Source organism: Emiliania huxleyi, assembly GCF_000372725.1.
Source record: "Emiliania huxleyi CCMP1516 unplaced genomic scaffold EMIHUscaffold_26, whole genome shotgun sequence".
NCBI lineage: Eukaryota > Haptophyta > Isochrysidales > Noelaerhabdaceae > Emiliania > Emiliania huxleyi.
Window position 1 is genome coordinate 448,002 of NW_005200088.1, and position 16,349 is coordinate 464,350.

At 65.6% G+C, this 16,349-nt stretch overlaps 3 protein-coding genes across 3 annotated transcripts; 2 read left to right on the forward strand and 1 right to left on the reverse strand.

Annotated features, from left to right (window-relative positions):
• Positions 1-9,120: 9,120 nt before the first annotated feature.
• EMIHUDRAFT_206297 (hypothetical protein) lies at positions 9,121-11,880 on the forward strand (the record flags this gene model as incomplete). Its single annotated transcript, XM_005777528.1, has 3 exons — positions 9,121-9,147; positions 10,982-11,752; positions 11,827-11,880. 3 exons carry the CDS (start codon positions 9,121-9,123, stop codon positions 11,878-11,880), a joined length of 852 nt encoding a protein of 283 aa, XP_005777585.1.
• Positions 11,881-12,504: 624 nt separating this feature from the next.
• On the reverse strand, positions 12,505-13,296 carry EMIHUDRAFT_43539 (hypothetical protein; the record flags this gene model as incomplete). Its single annotated transcript, XM_005777529.1, has 2 exons — positions 12,505-12,777; positions 12,880-13,296. Coding segments are annotated over 2 exons (690 nt in total), but the record flags the coding sequence as incomplete, so codon positions are not given.
• A 1,691-nt stretch (positions 13,297-14,987) lies between these two features.
• Positions 14,988-16,310, forward strand: EMIHUDRAFT_310203 (hypothetical protein; the record flags this gene model as incomplete). Its single annotated transcript, XM_005777530.1, has 1 exon — positions 14,988-16,310. One exon carries the CDS (start codon positions 14,988-14,990, stop codon positions 16,308-16,310), a length of 1,323 nt encoding a protein of 440 aa, XP_005777587.1.
• Positions 16,311-16,349: the final 39 nt, after the last annotated feature.

The following is a 16,349-nucleotide window of genomic DNA, read 5'->3' on the forward strand; positions in this document are numbered from 1 at the left end:
GGGAGAGCTCAACGGGATCTACACTCGGATGGAGAGCAAGCTCTGCAACGGCAAGCCCGTCTACCAATCGAGCATGGGCGACTACTTGCTCCTCCAGCCCAGCGGCACGTCGGAATGGTGGGTGAGCAGCAGCGAAAGCGCTGCATCATGTAAGGCATGGGGGCATATCCACACCTGGGGCCTCGTGTGCGATGCGAGGCCCGACTGCGCGGGGCGGTGGCTAGCGAGCTGCACGAAGGCTGCGCGTGGGGCGAGAAGTGGTGCGACGCGCACGGATTCGGAGTACGGGAGGCACGGTGTACCGACGTCTGCGGTGCGCACGGCTCCGTCGTTGCGAACGCTGTCACCTGCGAATGCTCCTGCCGCGACGGCTATAGTGGGCCGCGGTGCGAGAACCCTGAGCTCGCGCCGGCGTACTCGATCAGCGGCGCGGCCAAGCGGAACCCTGAGCTCAACGGCATCTACACTCAGGTGGCTGGCAAGCTCTGCAACGGGAAGCCCGTCTACCAGGCGAGTGCTGGCGGCTACGTGCTCTTCCAGCCGCTACGGATGACTCTGGCTGGATGGTGGGCCGCGGTGAACGCGCCGTCGACTGTGACGACAATGGGTGGATCGACAGCCCATCGAACGTGTGCGCAGCGAGCCCCGAGGCGTGCGTGGGGCGGTGGCGGGAGTGGGACACGGGCCGTGACAGCGATTGGTGCGACGCGCCCAGTCTTGTGGTGACACCACTGGTGCTTCCACCCTCGCCGCCGCACTATCCGCCCGGCACCGTCAATAAGGTGGAGCACGGCGACACGTTCGGCGACTGGGGTGGGAGCTGCACCTGCCCCGACGGCGCCGTCTACAGCGTGGGCGACGGTGGCAGCGGCTGCAAGTCCCTCCAGTGCTTCGGCGGCCTCTCGGGCAAGTGCGGCCCGAATAACTCCAAAGGTAGGCACGTCAGGGTGACCTGTGCCCTACCGGAAGGGTAGCGGCACAGACCGCTTTAGGCGCTGCAGGAGTGGAAGAGTGACCGGTGGAAAGCAGCGGCAGCGCGGCTCGGGCTCCGCGGGCTCTGACGGAGAGAGGGGGGTGAGCCCACTGGGGCAAGGGGGGCGAGCCCCTTGCCTCGCGCGCTCCGCGCGACGGCGCAATCCGTGCTGTGCGGGGGGCGCTGTGCGCGATATAGGAGATCGCTAGTTGTACATGTACTCACTCGAACACTCGTGATGCGTCGCGCACGACGTCGCTACACATAGATGAGCACGTCTCCCACCCGGCGGGCGGGCACTACCAGCTACCACTAGATCTAGAATCGCGCCTCGAGTTGGACATTGCACGGTCCTTGTACACATTGATAGCCATATTTGTACACACACACACACACACACAAAACACAAACACTTTGTTTGGTATTGCTAAATCTCTCTCTCTCTCTCTTGCTCTCTCTCTCTCTCTCTCTCTCTCTCTCTCTCTCTCTCTCTCTCTCTCTCTCACACACACACACACAGAGAGAGAGAGAGAGAGCAGATGCACGCAATTCTGTCTATCACGTGGGGTGTCGAGAGAGAGAGAGAGAGAGAGAGAGAGAGAGAGACGGTTCGCCGTGAGGCGGGCTGCCGCGAGGCGCGGCCCCCCCAGTCTGTGACGGGTGAGCGGACAGTGTGTCAGTGAGCAGCCCCTTGGAGTGATGGAGTGTGAAGGCTTCGTAGTTCTGCGGTCTACCAGGGCTGGAGCGAAAAAAACCAAGCGAGTGGTCAGTGAGAGAGTGACGGCGAGGGTCGCGGACTTTCTACCGTCTCGTCGCACCGCCGGGCACAGGCGTTTCCATCGTAGGAGGGCAGGGTCGTTAGTGCCTTGCGTGCTGGCTCGCACTACAACTCGCGTCGCTCTCACTGGACACTGCCGTTTTAAAGAGGCGGTTCGCGAAAGAATTTTACAACAAAACTCCCTCGCACGACACTGGGCACGGGACTTGCCGCACTGGCACTAACAGTAGGTAGGTAGGTAGAAAGGTGAAGAACAGCCAGGCTCGGACTGGACACCAACGGCAACGCGGTATGGGTGGACGCTAGACAGATGATGACGACACGCACGAGCGACACACAGACACAAACAGGCTCACAAGACACACAGCCAGCTGGCTGCCACACACCCTGAGTAGGCGTACACATAACTCAGGGCCACATCCTCCTACTAACACAGGCGAAAGAAAGAAACCTGTTGGGGCGGATCTGGAGTTTCCGGCGACGCTGGGGGGCGCGTGCCCTTTCTCCCGCCTTGTTTGCTACATTGTCTCCCACGCCTCAATCCGACCAATGGAGACTACACAAGCCACAAACTCGTGGTCTCGCAAGCGCGTGCTACTATGCGTGATGTTTCTGAGCGCTGTCGGGATGGTCGCAAGTCTTTGGTGGCGCCGCCGCACACCTAGCGCTCTGCACGTTGTGGGGCAAGACCTACAAACCCGTTGCGACCTTGGCGTGCGGTGCCCACCAGCCACGAGCAGGTGCCACGATGGCTACTCGGGTCCCCACTGCCAGATGGAAGCGCCATGGCTTGTCCTTGCGTACGGCTTTGACGTCGACCCAGACGTGCCGTATTTCATCCGCAAGACGTCAAAGCTCTTCAACATTTCGTCGGACGACGTCGACGTTGCGCCCAGTCACTACGCTGACGGCAGGATTGTCTACTCGACGTCCGAAAAGACCGTCGCCGAACACATGGCAGCAAAGATGGGTGTGGCCGGCTACTTTGGCGCGTTCTCTGCAGCGGCAAGCATGGCTGTGTCTTCTAGCGCAGAATCTTCCATCAAAACCGTCCGGCAAGACTCACTCGTGCGATTCAACCAGCAACGTGCTATGACCGCAGGCGCATTCCGCACGCAGCCGCACACGAAACTCGACCAATCGCTCAAGGCCTACATCGAAGGTGTGCCTCTGTCTAGCGTGCAGGACATCGCAGAGACACTCGGCAGCTTCTACGCGCGATCTGCCAACCTTGGCGGTGTAGTGCAAAAGACATACACGATGCAAGCAACAAAATATGACACTCAGGCCAGTGTCGAAGCGGCGCTCAGAGCAGGACGAGGCAACTGGTTCATCGGAGGCGAGGGATCGTTCACCGACAGCCATACGAAGCGCACGGATGTTGAAGGAGCGCTGATGACGACAAGCTTCGTGGGGGGGGCGCTGCGCCCCATCTGGGAGGTGGTGGAGCGGATCGATGCCGCAAAGGGGCAGGCGCTCAGGGAGCATCTCACGCAGAAGTGGGAGCGCCAGGCGCGTGCATTTAGTCCGGTGAACTTCTACACGCCGATCCCCAGGGCGGTTGAGATCTCGGGCGCAAGCCAGGGAGAGCTGAACGGCATCTACACACGCATGACTGGCAAGCTCTGCAACGGCAAGGCCGTCTACCAATCGAGCATGGGCGACTACTTGCTCCTCCAGCCCAGCGGCACGTCGGAATGGTGGGTGAGCAGCAGCGAAAGCGCATATCTCTACACCGAGGGGCTCGTGTGCGATGCGAGGCCAGACTGCGCGGGGCGGTGGCGGGAGTGGGGCACAGATTGTGGGAGCAACAAGTGGTGCGACGCGCCCGGATTCGCTGTGCGGGAGGCGCAGTGTAGCGATGTCTGCGGTGCCCACGGCTCCGTCGTTGCGAACGCTGTCACGTGCGAATGCTCCTGTCGCGACGGCTTCAGTGGGCCGCGGTGCGACATCCCCCCCTTGCCGACGAAAATCTACTTCTGCGGGCAGCCAGGCGCGCTGCACACACTCCGGACGTCGGCACACACACCGCGAGCACACACCGCGCCCGTGCACCCTCTGCGCGCGAGCCACGCAAGGCCACAGAGGAAGGGCCGGCCCCGCTCGCTCGAGCGCGTGGCGGCCGGGGCCAGAGAGCGGGGCCTTGGCTGCCTCTGTCCCTACGCTTGCCCCGAACGCGAGGCCGCGCGCCACACAGCCACGCCAGCCCTGTCCGCGCGTCGCCGCAGAGCTGCGCCCCGCGGCTGCTCAGGCATCTGGCCAAAGTTTGACCGGGCGCTGGACCCCAGCAAGTGCTACTTTTCGACGAAGGTGCAGAAGCAGGAGGTGATGGCCGCGGGCGTCAACGTCTATGCCGACGAGCAGTCGTGCCAGTGCCATCATACCACCGGCAGCGCACCACACACATGAAGAAGGATGTCAGAAACACGGCTGGGGAATCGTCTGATCAAGGGCACGCCATCCGCCCTCGGTGTAATATAGATCTGTAATACGCTCGTAAATAAATAAAAAAACGGACACCTCTCTACTGTGAGATGGATAAAAAGAGGAACAGGTCCCCGCCCTTGCGATCTTTGTGCTCGTAGGTAGTCTCCGGGCCTCTAATTTTTTTACCGCTACCGTGCGGGCGATGGATGCGCCAGACCCGCTTTGCGCCGCCGCCCTCAACGCCCGATACTCGGTCAGAGCCGGCGGAGCGACGGCGGCAGACGGTTGCGGCCGCCGGCGACCTTCCCCTCGACCACGCCGACCACCCGTCGACAAGCACGCGCGGACTGCCATTGAGAAGAAGGAGAAGGAGGGCGGCGCATCCGGAGCCCGCGGGCGCGGCGGGGGCGGGGGCGGGCGCGGGCGGGCGCGCGGGAACCCCGCCAGCGGAGGCGGCAATGCCTCTGGCGGCTCTGCAGGCGGCGCGCAGCGCGCCCCTCGCCGGTCTCCCGCACGCTCCTGAGGGCCGAGAGGGCCGAGAGGCGGGGTCGGTGACCCAGGGGCATGGGCGGTGCGGCCCGCGCCGCGTGCGGGCGCGTGGCAGCCCGTGAGTGCCGAGATCGGGTCCGTACTTCGACGTAGTATGGGCCCCCGGCGGCCCATCTACAGCAGCGGCGAAGTGAGCGTGTTTGTGGTGTTGGTGTGGCGTCTGAGCTTGGATCTGTGACTAAAGCCGGTTACCACTGATGGATCCCCACCCGAATAACACACAGTGAGCGCCCCAGCGCTTCACTACGCCCTCCGCGCGAAATCGCTAGTGGTGCTTTGTGGTAGTATATTGTACTTTTGAGTAGTATGGGTACGGTGCCCGAGACCGAGAGAGAGAGAGACAGACAGCGAGGGGGGGGGGGGGGAGGGAGGGAGGGAGGGAGGGAGGGAGGGAGGGAGGGAGGGAGGGAGGGAGAGAGAGAGAGAGAGAGAGAGAGAGAGAGAGAGAGAGAGAGAGAGAGAGAGAGAGAGAGAGAGAGAGAGAGAAGGCGCGCAGGTCCCATGCCCGCTCCCTCGCAAATCAACGCGCTGCTCGTGTTCGCGGGGTTGGCCTACCCAACCCTCGGGCCCGAGCGATCGTCACCCAGCAGTCGTACATCAAATTGAACTAGCCCGCAAATCACTTGGTGCCGTTCGTGTGCTGTGAGCCTCCAATTCTGACGGTCTTCGCTTGGGCGGCGGCCGGTCCGAGCTATTAGTGCCACGAAAGAGAGGCTGCTGTGGCTGCGCCACGAGGCCGACCGATGCGGTGTGCGGAGCCTAGGATCCCCACCACCGGAGCCCGGCGGCGGCGCGGCGGCTCGCGTGGCGGGCGTGGCAGGTGGCAGGTGCGCGGCAGCCGCCACGGTCACGGCAGCCGTCGCGGCAGCCGTCCACACAGTCACGGCGCGGGCGGGGCGCTGTGGACTGTGCCGTGTGTGTATAATTTGTGCGTGTGCGTACTGCCTCCCTCACAGGGAAACTCCTGTGAAGCTCAGAAGTGTCAAGTGAAAGCTGAAACTCGCACGGTCGCAGTGACACACTGAACACTGTTCCACGCTCGGCTTCGAGCCCATGCTGCATGTGCATGGCGTTTGGCGTACCGCCCCCCCCCCCCCCCCAATAAGTGGGTGCGCCACCGTCAGAAGGCCGAGTTGAGCACCACGTTGAACAGGTCGCCCGGCTTGTTGGCCGCGCTGTCGTCCTGCAGCTTCTCGTCGCCGAACCAGGAGACGGCGTGCAGGCGGTCGCCTGCTCTCGGGGAGGTGTGGGGAGGTGTGGGGAGGTGTGGGGAGGTGTGGGGAGGTGTGGGGAGGTGTGGGGAGGTGTGGGGAGGTGTGGGGAGGTGTGGGGAGGTGTGGGGAGGTGTGGGGAGGTGTGGGGAGGTGTGGGGAGGGGTGGGGGGAGATGTGGGGAGATGTGGGGAGATGTGGGGGGAGGTATGGGGAGGTATGAGGAGATGTGGGGAGGTACGAGGAGGTATGGGGAGGTATGGGGAGGTGTGGGGAGGTGTGGGGAGGTCGCCGTCGAAGATGTCGCGCCCGTGCAGCACACGGTAGTTGTCGCAGAGCAGCACCTCGCCGGGCTGCATCGGCACGGTGGCGATGTCAATTAGTGTTAATTCGTGTTAATTCGTGTTAATTCGTGTTAATTAGAGCAGCACCTGCATCGGCACGGTGACGATGTTCTAGGTAAGGTACACTTCTCCACAACTGGGCGTTTGGTCGTAAAATTCTTTTCGCGCACAACTTTTCGCGAATGCCCACAACGTCGCCGGATCTGACGGCGCAGCATGTGGTTGGGGGCCAGGATGCTGTGCTCGAGCTCGCCGCCCGTCAGCGGGCTCGTCGACTTGGTCGCGAGCCACAGCGCTCGATCGCCGACCGCTCATACCGTCATACGCATCGATGCCCGTCCGCCGCCATCACCGGGTCGCTCATCACCTCGCTCATTCTACCAGTCGCTCGGTACAGGATATTGCTCGCCGGGTGCCTCGCTCTACCTTTTGCACTCCTTAGGTAGGTAGGTAGGTAGAAAGGTGAAGAACAGCCAGGCTCGGACTGGACACCAACGCGGTATGGGTGGACGCTGGACAGATGATGACGACACGCACGAGCGACACACAGACACAAACAAGCTCACAAGACACACAGCCAGCTGGCTGCCACACACCCTGAGTTGGCGTACACATAACTCAAGGCCACATCCTCCCTGTCGCCCCCCCCAGCACTCCACGGTGCCAAGAGAAACAAACAAGAGCACACCAAACAACAGACGAAAGGAAGTGACATGTGAGGCTAGAGCAGCATGCTCCACCTCTAGCAATCTCTCCGGCCGGCGAGGCACGGACGAGACCGTATGTGGGGTCTAGTGAGGTGTCTATGGACGCCCTCCTCATGGGCTAGCTGCCTGCGGCTAGCCCTAATCTCGCACTCACGGACAGTGACAATCAAATGGGTGAGTGTTTGCGAGCAGAGGCGCGTGGGCTAAATCTAGGCCACACGTCGTGGCACTATGACGAAGTAGACGTGCGGCCTTACTCTTTTAGAGCCCGCGCCTTTTTTTTTTCGCGAATGCCCACAACGGCGGCGCCCTTCACCTCCCGTGAGCATGCCTCAAGCCGCCGCTGCGCTCGCACGCAATGGCGACGTGGCAGGCTTGAGAGAGGCGCTTGCGAGCGGCAGCCCACTGGCCGGCCTACTGCACATTGCGGCGGAGGAGCGCCACGTCGAGATCCTCGAGGTACTCGTCGAGGCCGGCGCTCCGCTGGACGAGGTTGACGAGGACGGGCAGACGCCGCTGCACGTCGCGGTCGCCAGCGGGCACGTGGAGGCGGCCGAGGTGCTCTCTCGCGAACAGCCGTGCCTCGAGCTCAGGGTCCCCGACAAGTATCGGATGACGCCGCTGCACCTCGCCTGCGAGAGCGACGAGGCGGAGATGCTCGCCCTTGTCCTCGCGCGCGGCGGTGACGAGATTATCCAGGGCCGACGAGCCTCGGCTATGGCCTCTGGCAGGGCCATCAGCTCTCATGCGCCAGCGGCTGCCGACGCCTCCTCACCGTCGGCTAGCGTCGGCCTCTCCCTCGACGCGCAGCTCGAGCGGCGATCCTCGCACCCGTCGTCGGGCGGCTCCTCTCGGCGGAGCAGCGGCGCGGACGACGCGCTGTTTCGCTGTTTCACTTATTATTATTGGTGGGTGATGTGCTTTAGGTGGAGCAGCGGCACCGACGACTCGCTCGGCTTCCTCGCCCAGAGGTGACTGCCCAATCAGATAGCTCCGGAATGGAGTGATAACGGCTCCTCGTGTCTGTGGTGATGCCCCTCCCTGAGAACGCGCACACCGCCCTCGTGTGCAGTGCCCCCGCGAGTGCGTGTGCCCCGTCGTCCGTGCTTGGACGGGGCGAGCTTGTTCCGCCTCCTCCTCAGTCTTGCTTGATGGGGATCGCGCTCTCTGTCCCTAGGCACTCGAGCGCGCAAGGGGTGGAGCTGCTGCGCAGAGCCTCGAGAGGCGCACACTCACTCATCATCACGCAATCACGCGCACACACGCACGCACACACACACGCACGCACACGCACACACACACACACACACACACACACACACGCACACGCACGCACACGCACGCGCGCACGCACACACGCACGCACACACGCACGCACGCACGCACGCACGCACGCACGCACACGCACGCACGCACACTTACACCGCTCACCCGCGCGCACCGGGCCTTGCACTTTAAATGCCGCGGGGCTCCTGACGTCTAGACGTGGAGTCGCGAGGGTCGCCTGGCCCTTGCCCTGCAGTACCACCTTGTGTGAGGGGAGACGTTACCTGACCTTACCTGTTACCTTAGGCCACGTGACGCAGCTGCCGAGGCGGCATAGCCCAGATGCGGGATATCTCCCCATATCTCCCCAAATCTCCCCAAATCTCGAGAGGGTGAGCAGCTAACACAGTGCTGATGGCGTCGGCTTACGCGGCTGAGCGGTGTACTGATTGACCCGGCCACTCCAGGAGAAGGAATCATCGCAACAATAATAGGCGACTCAGCGACGTGTGCAGCCGCACCAGTGGCCGCCTCGGCAGCCCGGGTCTAGCTGCCGGCCTGAGCGAGCTCTCGATCGCAACCACACGCAGCACCAGGCTCCAACCCGAGATGGGCCAGTGGAGCGAGCCTACTTGTTTGGCGAATAGGCAACCACACGCGACACGAGCTCAAACCCGAGCCCGCAGTGCCCTCCGCTGCCGGAGGCGGACGACGCGGAGAGCGGGCCTGCTATTGGAGACAAGCGTTGGGGCTAGGCGGGTTGCGCGCACGTGCGCGTTACGCGTGGGATTGCTGCGATACGTGAAAAAGTTCTTCTTCTTTTGTACTCGCCGGGGAGGGCGCCTTTGGTCTGATGCCGAAACACATGCCCCCCAAAAAGTGTTCTGTTGTGGTGTGTCGCGTCTCCTGCACGCAACCATCTTGTACCGGTACCAGCCAAGAGCCGAACCCAGACGATGGTGGGTGCTCCCGAGCTTGGCAGCGGCCCCCCGGGGGCACGCCCGCGTAGCAGCTGCGCAGGGTCCCTGAGCTGCTCCGACGCGGCCGTGCTAGCGGCTGAGCGAGGCGAGGAGAAGGCGTTGCTGGCGTGGCTCGAGGGCGGCGGGCGGGTCGACGCGACGTACGAGAGAGGCGGCGTGAGCGGCATCACGCTGCTGATGCGCGCCGCCCGCAGCGGCCACGAGCGGGTGGTCGACTTGCTGCTGCAGCACGGCGCGGAGATCAGCCTGCAGGACAGCGTCGGCGCCACCGCACTGATGCTCGCCGCCGATCAAGGCCACGAGCGGGTGGTCGAGTTGCTGCTGCGGCACGGCGCAGCGGTCAACCTGCAGAACAGCGACGGCGACACCGCGCTGATGTGCGCCGCCGGCAACGGCCCCGAGCGGGTGGTCGGTTTGCTGATTCGGCACGGCGCGGAGATCAACCTGCAGAGCAGCAACGGTAACACCGCGCTGATGAACGCCGCCTTCAACGGCCACGAGCGGGTGGTCGAGCTGCTGCTGCAGCACGGCGCTGAGGTCAACCTGCAGGACAGCAACGACGACACCGCGCCAGTGCTCGCCGCTGGCAAAGGCCACGAGCGGGTGGTCGAGCTGCTGCTGCAGCACGGCGGTGAGGTCAACTTGCAGGGCAGCGCCGGCCGCACCGCGCTGATGTGCGCCGCCAGCAACGGCCACGAGCGGGTGGTCGAGTTGCTCCTGCAGCACGGCGCGGAGATCAACCAGCAGAGCAGCGACGGCTGGACTGCGCTGATGCTCGCCGCCAACAGCGGCCACGAGCGGGTGGTCGAGCTGCTGATTCGGCACGGCGCGGAGGTCGACCTGCAGAGCATCAACGGCTGGACCGCGCTGATGTACGCCGCCCAGGAAGGCCACGAGCGGGTGGTCGAGCTGCTGCTGCAGCACGGCGCTGAGGTCAACCTGCAGGACAGCAACGGCAGCACCGCGCTGATATACGCCGCCGACAGTGGCCACGAGCGGGTGGCGGATTTGCTGATGCGGCACGGCGCTGAGGTCAACTTGCAGAACAGCAGCGGCTACACCGCGCTGATGAGCGCCGCCCAGGAAGGCCACGAGCGGGTGGTCGAGCTGCTGCTGCAGCACGGCGCTGAGGTCAACAAGCAGGACAGCGACGGCGCCACCGCCCTGATGGGCGCCGCCTACAGCGGCTGCCCCGCCGTCGTACGGCGCTTGCTTCGGGCTGGCGCGGATGCAAAGGCTCGCTCTGCAGACGGCTGGTCCGCGCTGCAGATCGCCAAGGAGCAAGCGGCCAAGGTGCTAGCTACTGCCAACGCCGCCAGTGCTCCCGAAACGAACCACGCTGGGTGCGTGCGCGCTCTCACAGAGCACGCAGCGGCGCTGAGGGAGGCGGAGGCGGCAGAGAAGGCGGCAGAGAAGGCGCTCGAGGTCAAGGGGCGGCGCGAGCAGCGCGAGCGGGAGGCGGCGGCGGCGGCGCGGGAGCGCGAGCAGGCGGCACGCAGGCGCGAAGCAGAGCGGGCGGCGGACGAGGCGCGCCGGGCGGCGGACGCGGCGACGCTGGAGGAACAGAGGCGAGCCATTGCGGCGGAGGCGGAGGCGAAGCTGGCCGCTGAGCGCGCGGCAGCAGAGGAGACGCTGCGGGCGAGGGAGGCGGAGAGGCGAGCAGCGGAGGAGGCGCAGCGAGAGGAGCAGCGGGCGGCCGCGGCGGCGCGCAAAGCCGCTCAGGCAGAGGCGGCCCGGCGCGAGAAGGAGGCTGCGGACAGGAGGGCGGAGGAGGAGAAGGCGAGGCGGCGCGCAAAGGCGGCGGAGGCAACGGCGGCCAAGAAGGAGGCCAAGGCGAAGAACAATAAGGCCAAGAAGGCGCCGTCTGCCTGCACGCTCGAGGAGGAGCGGAGGGCGAAGGCTGCGGCAGAGGTTCGCGCACAGGAGGAGAGGGCGGCGCAGCTGGCTGCTGAGCAGGAGGCGGCGAGGCGGGCGCAGCGGGAGGCGGCAGAGCTAGCGGGTGCGGCAGAGCGGGCGGCGCTGCGCGAGGATGCGGAGCTGGCAGAGGCGCTGCGCCGGTCAGAGGTGGATGCGGAGGAGGCGCTGGCGCGTCGGGTGTCGCGGTGCGAGGAGGCGGTGAGCAGCGAGTCGACCGGCGGCGGCGGGGACTTGGTGCGGCGTGTCGAGCGGCTGGAGGCGAGCCTCGGCGCGGCGACCGAGGGCAGCCTCGAGGAGCGGGTCGGCGCCATCGAGCGCTTGATCGGGCCAGAGGCGGGAGAGGCGGAGGAGCAGCATCTGCCAGTCACCGAGCCGTTTGCTGCCGTCTCACTAGCCGACGCCGGCCTCGACACGGGGCGGCCGGCTGCCCCCGAGTCCACGATGGGGGGAGAGACCACGTGTATCGTGTGTTTCGCGAGAGTCAAGTCGCATGCTGCGGTTCCGTGCGGGCACCTGTGTGCTTGCGGGCCATGCTCTGAGCTGATGCGAGAGTGTCCTTACTGCCGCGAGCCAGTGATGATGTGGATGGTTCCGCGTCCGGTCTAGACTACCGTAAAGTAATTTTGAGATTATGTTTGACAAGTCGGGGAGCAGACGGCATCGATCGCCGCGAGGGAACGCTGGGAAGAGGCACGAGGAGGGCGGCGACCCGCAACCGACTGCTCTAAAAAGCCGTACATGGAAGGCTCCCTCGAGAACGCACACAACGCCTCGGAAGAGGTTGGCGAGCAGGGGAGGCCCGCTCTCCTCACGCCTCTGCCGCGAGCGTGCCGGCCACAGCCACGCTCTGCTTCCCGTCCGAGCGGTGTCGGCGGTACCACGTGAGGAACGGCGCGCCCGGCCCGTCGCAGCGCGCCGCCATCGGCGCTGGGTTCCGGGCCGCCTCCGCCTCCTCGAGCGCGATCACCTCCTCCGCCACGTCGCACGCCGCGGCAAAGGAGCTCGCCGAGCCGAGACGCACGCGCAGGCCGTGGTGCGCTTGGAGCGCCATGTAGAGCAGCTTGAAGAGGTGCGCCTTGACGACCGGCGAGAAGGGCGGAGGAGGTGATTGTTGTTATCATCCTTTCCACCACCATCCTCATCACCATCCTCATCATTATGACAATGATTCTTATTGTGCCTTGACGACCGACGAGCAGCGCGGAGGGTGCCGCCGCGCCAGCTCGACGTACTCCCTCGCCAGCGCCAGCTGCCCCGCGCGACTCGCACCCACCCCCTCGAAGATGGCCGGGTTCTCGAGGGCGGCCTGTTCGCACCTGAAGCTGTGAACAGGCGGCCAGAGGAGGTGTGGAGATGGCAGGGTTGTCGCTGGCAGCCTCAGACGACATGACTCCGTCCGCCTCCGTCGCGCTGAGACAGGCCGCGACGTCCTCCGGCGCCTCGACGCCGCCGTTGGCGACGACGGGGATGGACAGCGCGCGCTTGAGTGCACGGATCGCGCGCCAGTCGCAAGGCATGCTCCGCTGCTCCTTGGTCCTCCCGTGCAGCGTCAGCAGCGCACAGCCCGCCGCCTGCAGCGCCAGCCCGAGCTCGACGGTCCGCTTGTACGCCGCAGCCTCGGCCGCCTCCGCCGCTGCCGCCGCCGTCTCGCCCGCCGCTGCCGTCTCCCCCGCTGCGCCCTCGCCCTCCACGCCCTCGCCCGCCGCCGGCTCCTCGCGGCTCCGCACGGTCCTCATCTTGACCAGCACGGGGACCGACAGCTGCGAGGCGAGAAGTGAGACCATCGAGACAATCAGGTCCGGCTCGTCGAGGAGGAAGGCGCCGTAGTGCCCGCGCCGCGCAATGCCCTGAGGGCAGCCGCAGTTGATCTCGACGGCGTCGCAGCGCGCCTCGACGTGCCTGGCCGCGGCGAGCAGCGTGGCAGGCACGTCTCCGCAGAACTGCACGACCAGTGGCCGGTCAGACGGGTGAGGGTCAAAGTTGTCTTGCCGGTAAACCTCGTCCGAGGCAAAGTTGGCGGCGTGGAGCATCGGTGTGTAGCAGAGCTGCGCACCGTGCCGCCGTGCGAGCAGCCGGAAGGCCAGCTCGCTCTGGTTCACCATCGGCGCCAGCACACGGGTCGGAGAGCCGATGCTCCTCCACCACGCCCACGCCGCAGCCGCAGCCTGCTCAGGCGTGCGCGAGACGGCGGACGCGGCGCTGGCCTCGGCGGCAGCCTCGGCGGCAGCGCTCGCGGCGGCCGTGGCGGCCGCGTCCTCGCCCGCCGGCTGCGCCTGCCGCGCGTCCTTGCGCCGCTTCTTCTCGGTCTTTCGCCGCTCCTTGCGCTGGTCGTGCTCCTCGAGGCGCTTGAGCCGCTTGGCCGCGCTCTTGGAGAGCTCGCCGGCGGCGAGCTTGGCCGCGAGCTCTCTCGCGTGCGCAGCCCGTGCGGCCGCGTCGCTCGTGGACATATATGTGTGTTCGTGCCGCCCCCTCGCGGAAAAGAATTTAACGGGCGAGTCGGCACCTTCGTATTTATTAATTCGTTGGCAGCGCGCCCCCCTGGCAAACACCCCGGTCGCCCCCCTGTTCCCAGATCCCACTCAACCCGTCAGGTCCCCCAGCCAAGCCGGTCACTGGTGCTTGCTCGACAAAGTGACTTGCGGCAAGTCAAATGAAATATGGCCACCGGCTAGTGGTAGTCCCGAAGGGCCTTGTAGGCGGAGTAGCCCGCTCGCACTCACCATATCCTCAAAGCGTTGGCGCACTCGGCAGTAGATCTCGTGCATGCAAGTGCTCGCGACGAGGGCGCTGAGCTGGCCCGCGTCCGCGAACGTGAGCGTCTGCGCGTACCCTCGACTTCTTCTGCGGCTTCCTACTCGGCGTGGGCTTCGCCCTCGCCGCAGTTGCGCTCAACCGCCGTCGCCGCTCCACGGGCACCGTCACCCCCGCGGCGGACGACGTTGCTCCAGGTGACAAGGCCGAGCCACTGTCGGTACGAGAGTCGGCGGCGGCAGTGGGGACCTCGAGCCGCGTCTCGTACACCGCGAAGCAGCAATCCGCCTTCGTCTAGCGGCGACGCGCGAACAGTGGCCTCTCGACGAAAAATGCAACCACTGCTTTGCTCGGTCGGGTCGCCACCTAGCTTATGTGCACTAGTCGTTAGCGACCATCGCATCGGTGATCGTGGATGTTGGCAAGGGCGCACAGCTTCTCTGCCTCTATATTAACACTCTGTGGACTTCGCAGCGTAAAACCAAATGCCCCCCCCCCCCCCCCGCGCGCCCCGAACCTCATTGTTCCCCGGTTCCCCGCGTTGCGTTCTCGAGCGACGGACGAGGTGCGGCCGTCCCCGGCGGCGGCAGCGTCCCCGTGTGTCTCGCCGCAACACGCCCCGCTGTGCGTTTCGCTCAGCGACGGACGAGGTGCGGCCGTCCCCGGCGGCGGCAGCGTCCCCGTGTGTCTCGCCGCAACACGCCCCGCTGTGGTGCGTTTCGCTCAGCGACGGACGAGGCGCGGCCGTCCCCGGCGGCGGCAGCGTCCCCGTGTGTCTGGCCGCAATATGAAGGCGCCGCGCGAGCTCTCCGCATCATACTTGCTTCACGGTAACGTGGCCAGGCCTGCCGTTGGGACGCGCCTTGGCCGGGCAATCTATGCGATCGCAGCCCTCACTGCACTTAGCACCGCGGCACTTCTCGGTGCCGCATCTGTCTCTTTGCTCTCCCTCGACAATGACCCGCGCATGGCAGCGTCTCGCATCACAGCCGGCGCAGCCTCTCCGAGACAGGCGCTGCAGGTACCTCCTTCCAAGGAGGCTCTCGTTGCCGCCAAGCCCTCGCATGAGGCGGTGCCGACCGAGATGCTGCCTGGGGACCTGACGGTGACGGAGCACGCCCTCGACGTGCCCCTAGACCACGCTGACCCCGTCGCCGGAAAAATCCAGCTCTTTGTGCGGGAGGTCCGCGCCGCCAGCACGAGGGACCAAGAGCTTCCGTATCTGCTCTACCTACAAGGGGGTCCTGGCCACCCAGCCGGCCGCCTCAGCGTTCCGGCGAGCGGTTGGCTGCCTCTCGCGCTGCGCAAGTACCGCGTCCTCCTCCTCGACCAGCGTGGCACCGGCCGCTCCTCGCCGGTAACCATCGAGAGCCTGGCGGCGCTGGGAACGCCCGAGAAGCAAGCGGCGCTGCTAGCGCACTTCCGAGCAGACTCCATCGTGCGCGACTGCGAGATTGTGCGGCAGCGCATCGCTGTCGGCCGCAAGCTCACGCTGCTGGGGCAGTCGTTCGGTGGGTTCTGCATCCTCACCTACCTCTCGTTGGCGCCGCACGGGGTGGAGCGCGCTCTGTTCACCTTTGGGCTGGCACCTGTGCTGCGAACCGCTGAGGAGGTATATCGACACACCTTTCAACGGATGGAGTACCGCAACCTCAGATTCTACTCGCGATACCCCGCCGACATTGAGACGGTGCGTCAGATCGTGGCGCTCCTTCACGCCTCGCCCGCTCCGCTGCCGCGGGGCGGGACGCTCACGCCGCGACGCTTCCTCATGCTCGGCCTGATGCTCGGGCAAGCCTCTGGCCTAGAGACGCTGCACAACCTCCTCGAGCAGGCGCGGCCAGCCTCAGGGCCAGTACGCACGCTGTCGCAAAATTGGCTACTGGCCGTCGAGGCTGCGCAGCAGGGGTTCGAGACAAACCCACTCTACTACCTGCTGCACGAGCCAATCTACTGCGACGGCCCGGGCGTCTCCTCGCGCTGGGCGGCAGAGCGCGTACAGGCGTCCCTCGGCCCGGCGTGGGACTACACGACGAGGCTGGAGGCCGGCGCCGAGCCGGTGCTCCTGACTGGCGAGATGGTCTTCTCGTGGATGGCGGACGACTATGCGTGGCTGAGGCCGCTGAAGGGCGCGGCCAACTTGCTCGCCGCCAAGGAGGACTGGGGGCACGTGTATAACCGCTCCGCCCTCGCGTCGGGCACGAGTCCGGTGGCGGCGCTGGTTGCGTATGACGATGTCTACGTGGAGCGCACCTTCTCAGAGGAGACAGCAGAACTTCTTGGCGGCTTCCCGCGCGTCCGTTTGTGGGTGAGCAACTACTTTCAGCACTCTGGCATCTCGGACCACCCCGACGCCTTTCTCAAGCTGGACGAGATGGGGCGGTGGGACGAGCCGCAGCTGGTGTGACATTTGGGTGGGTGGGTGGGTGGGGGGGTGGGGGGGGGG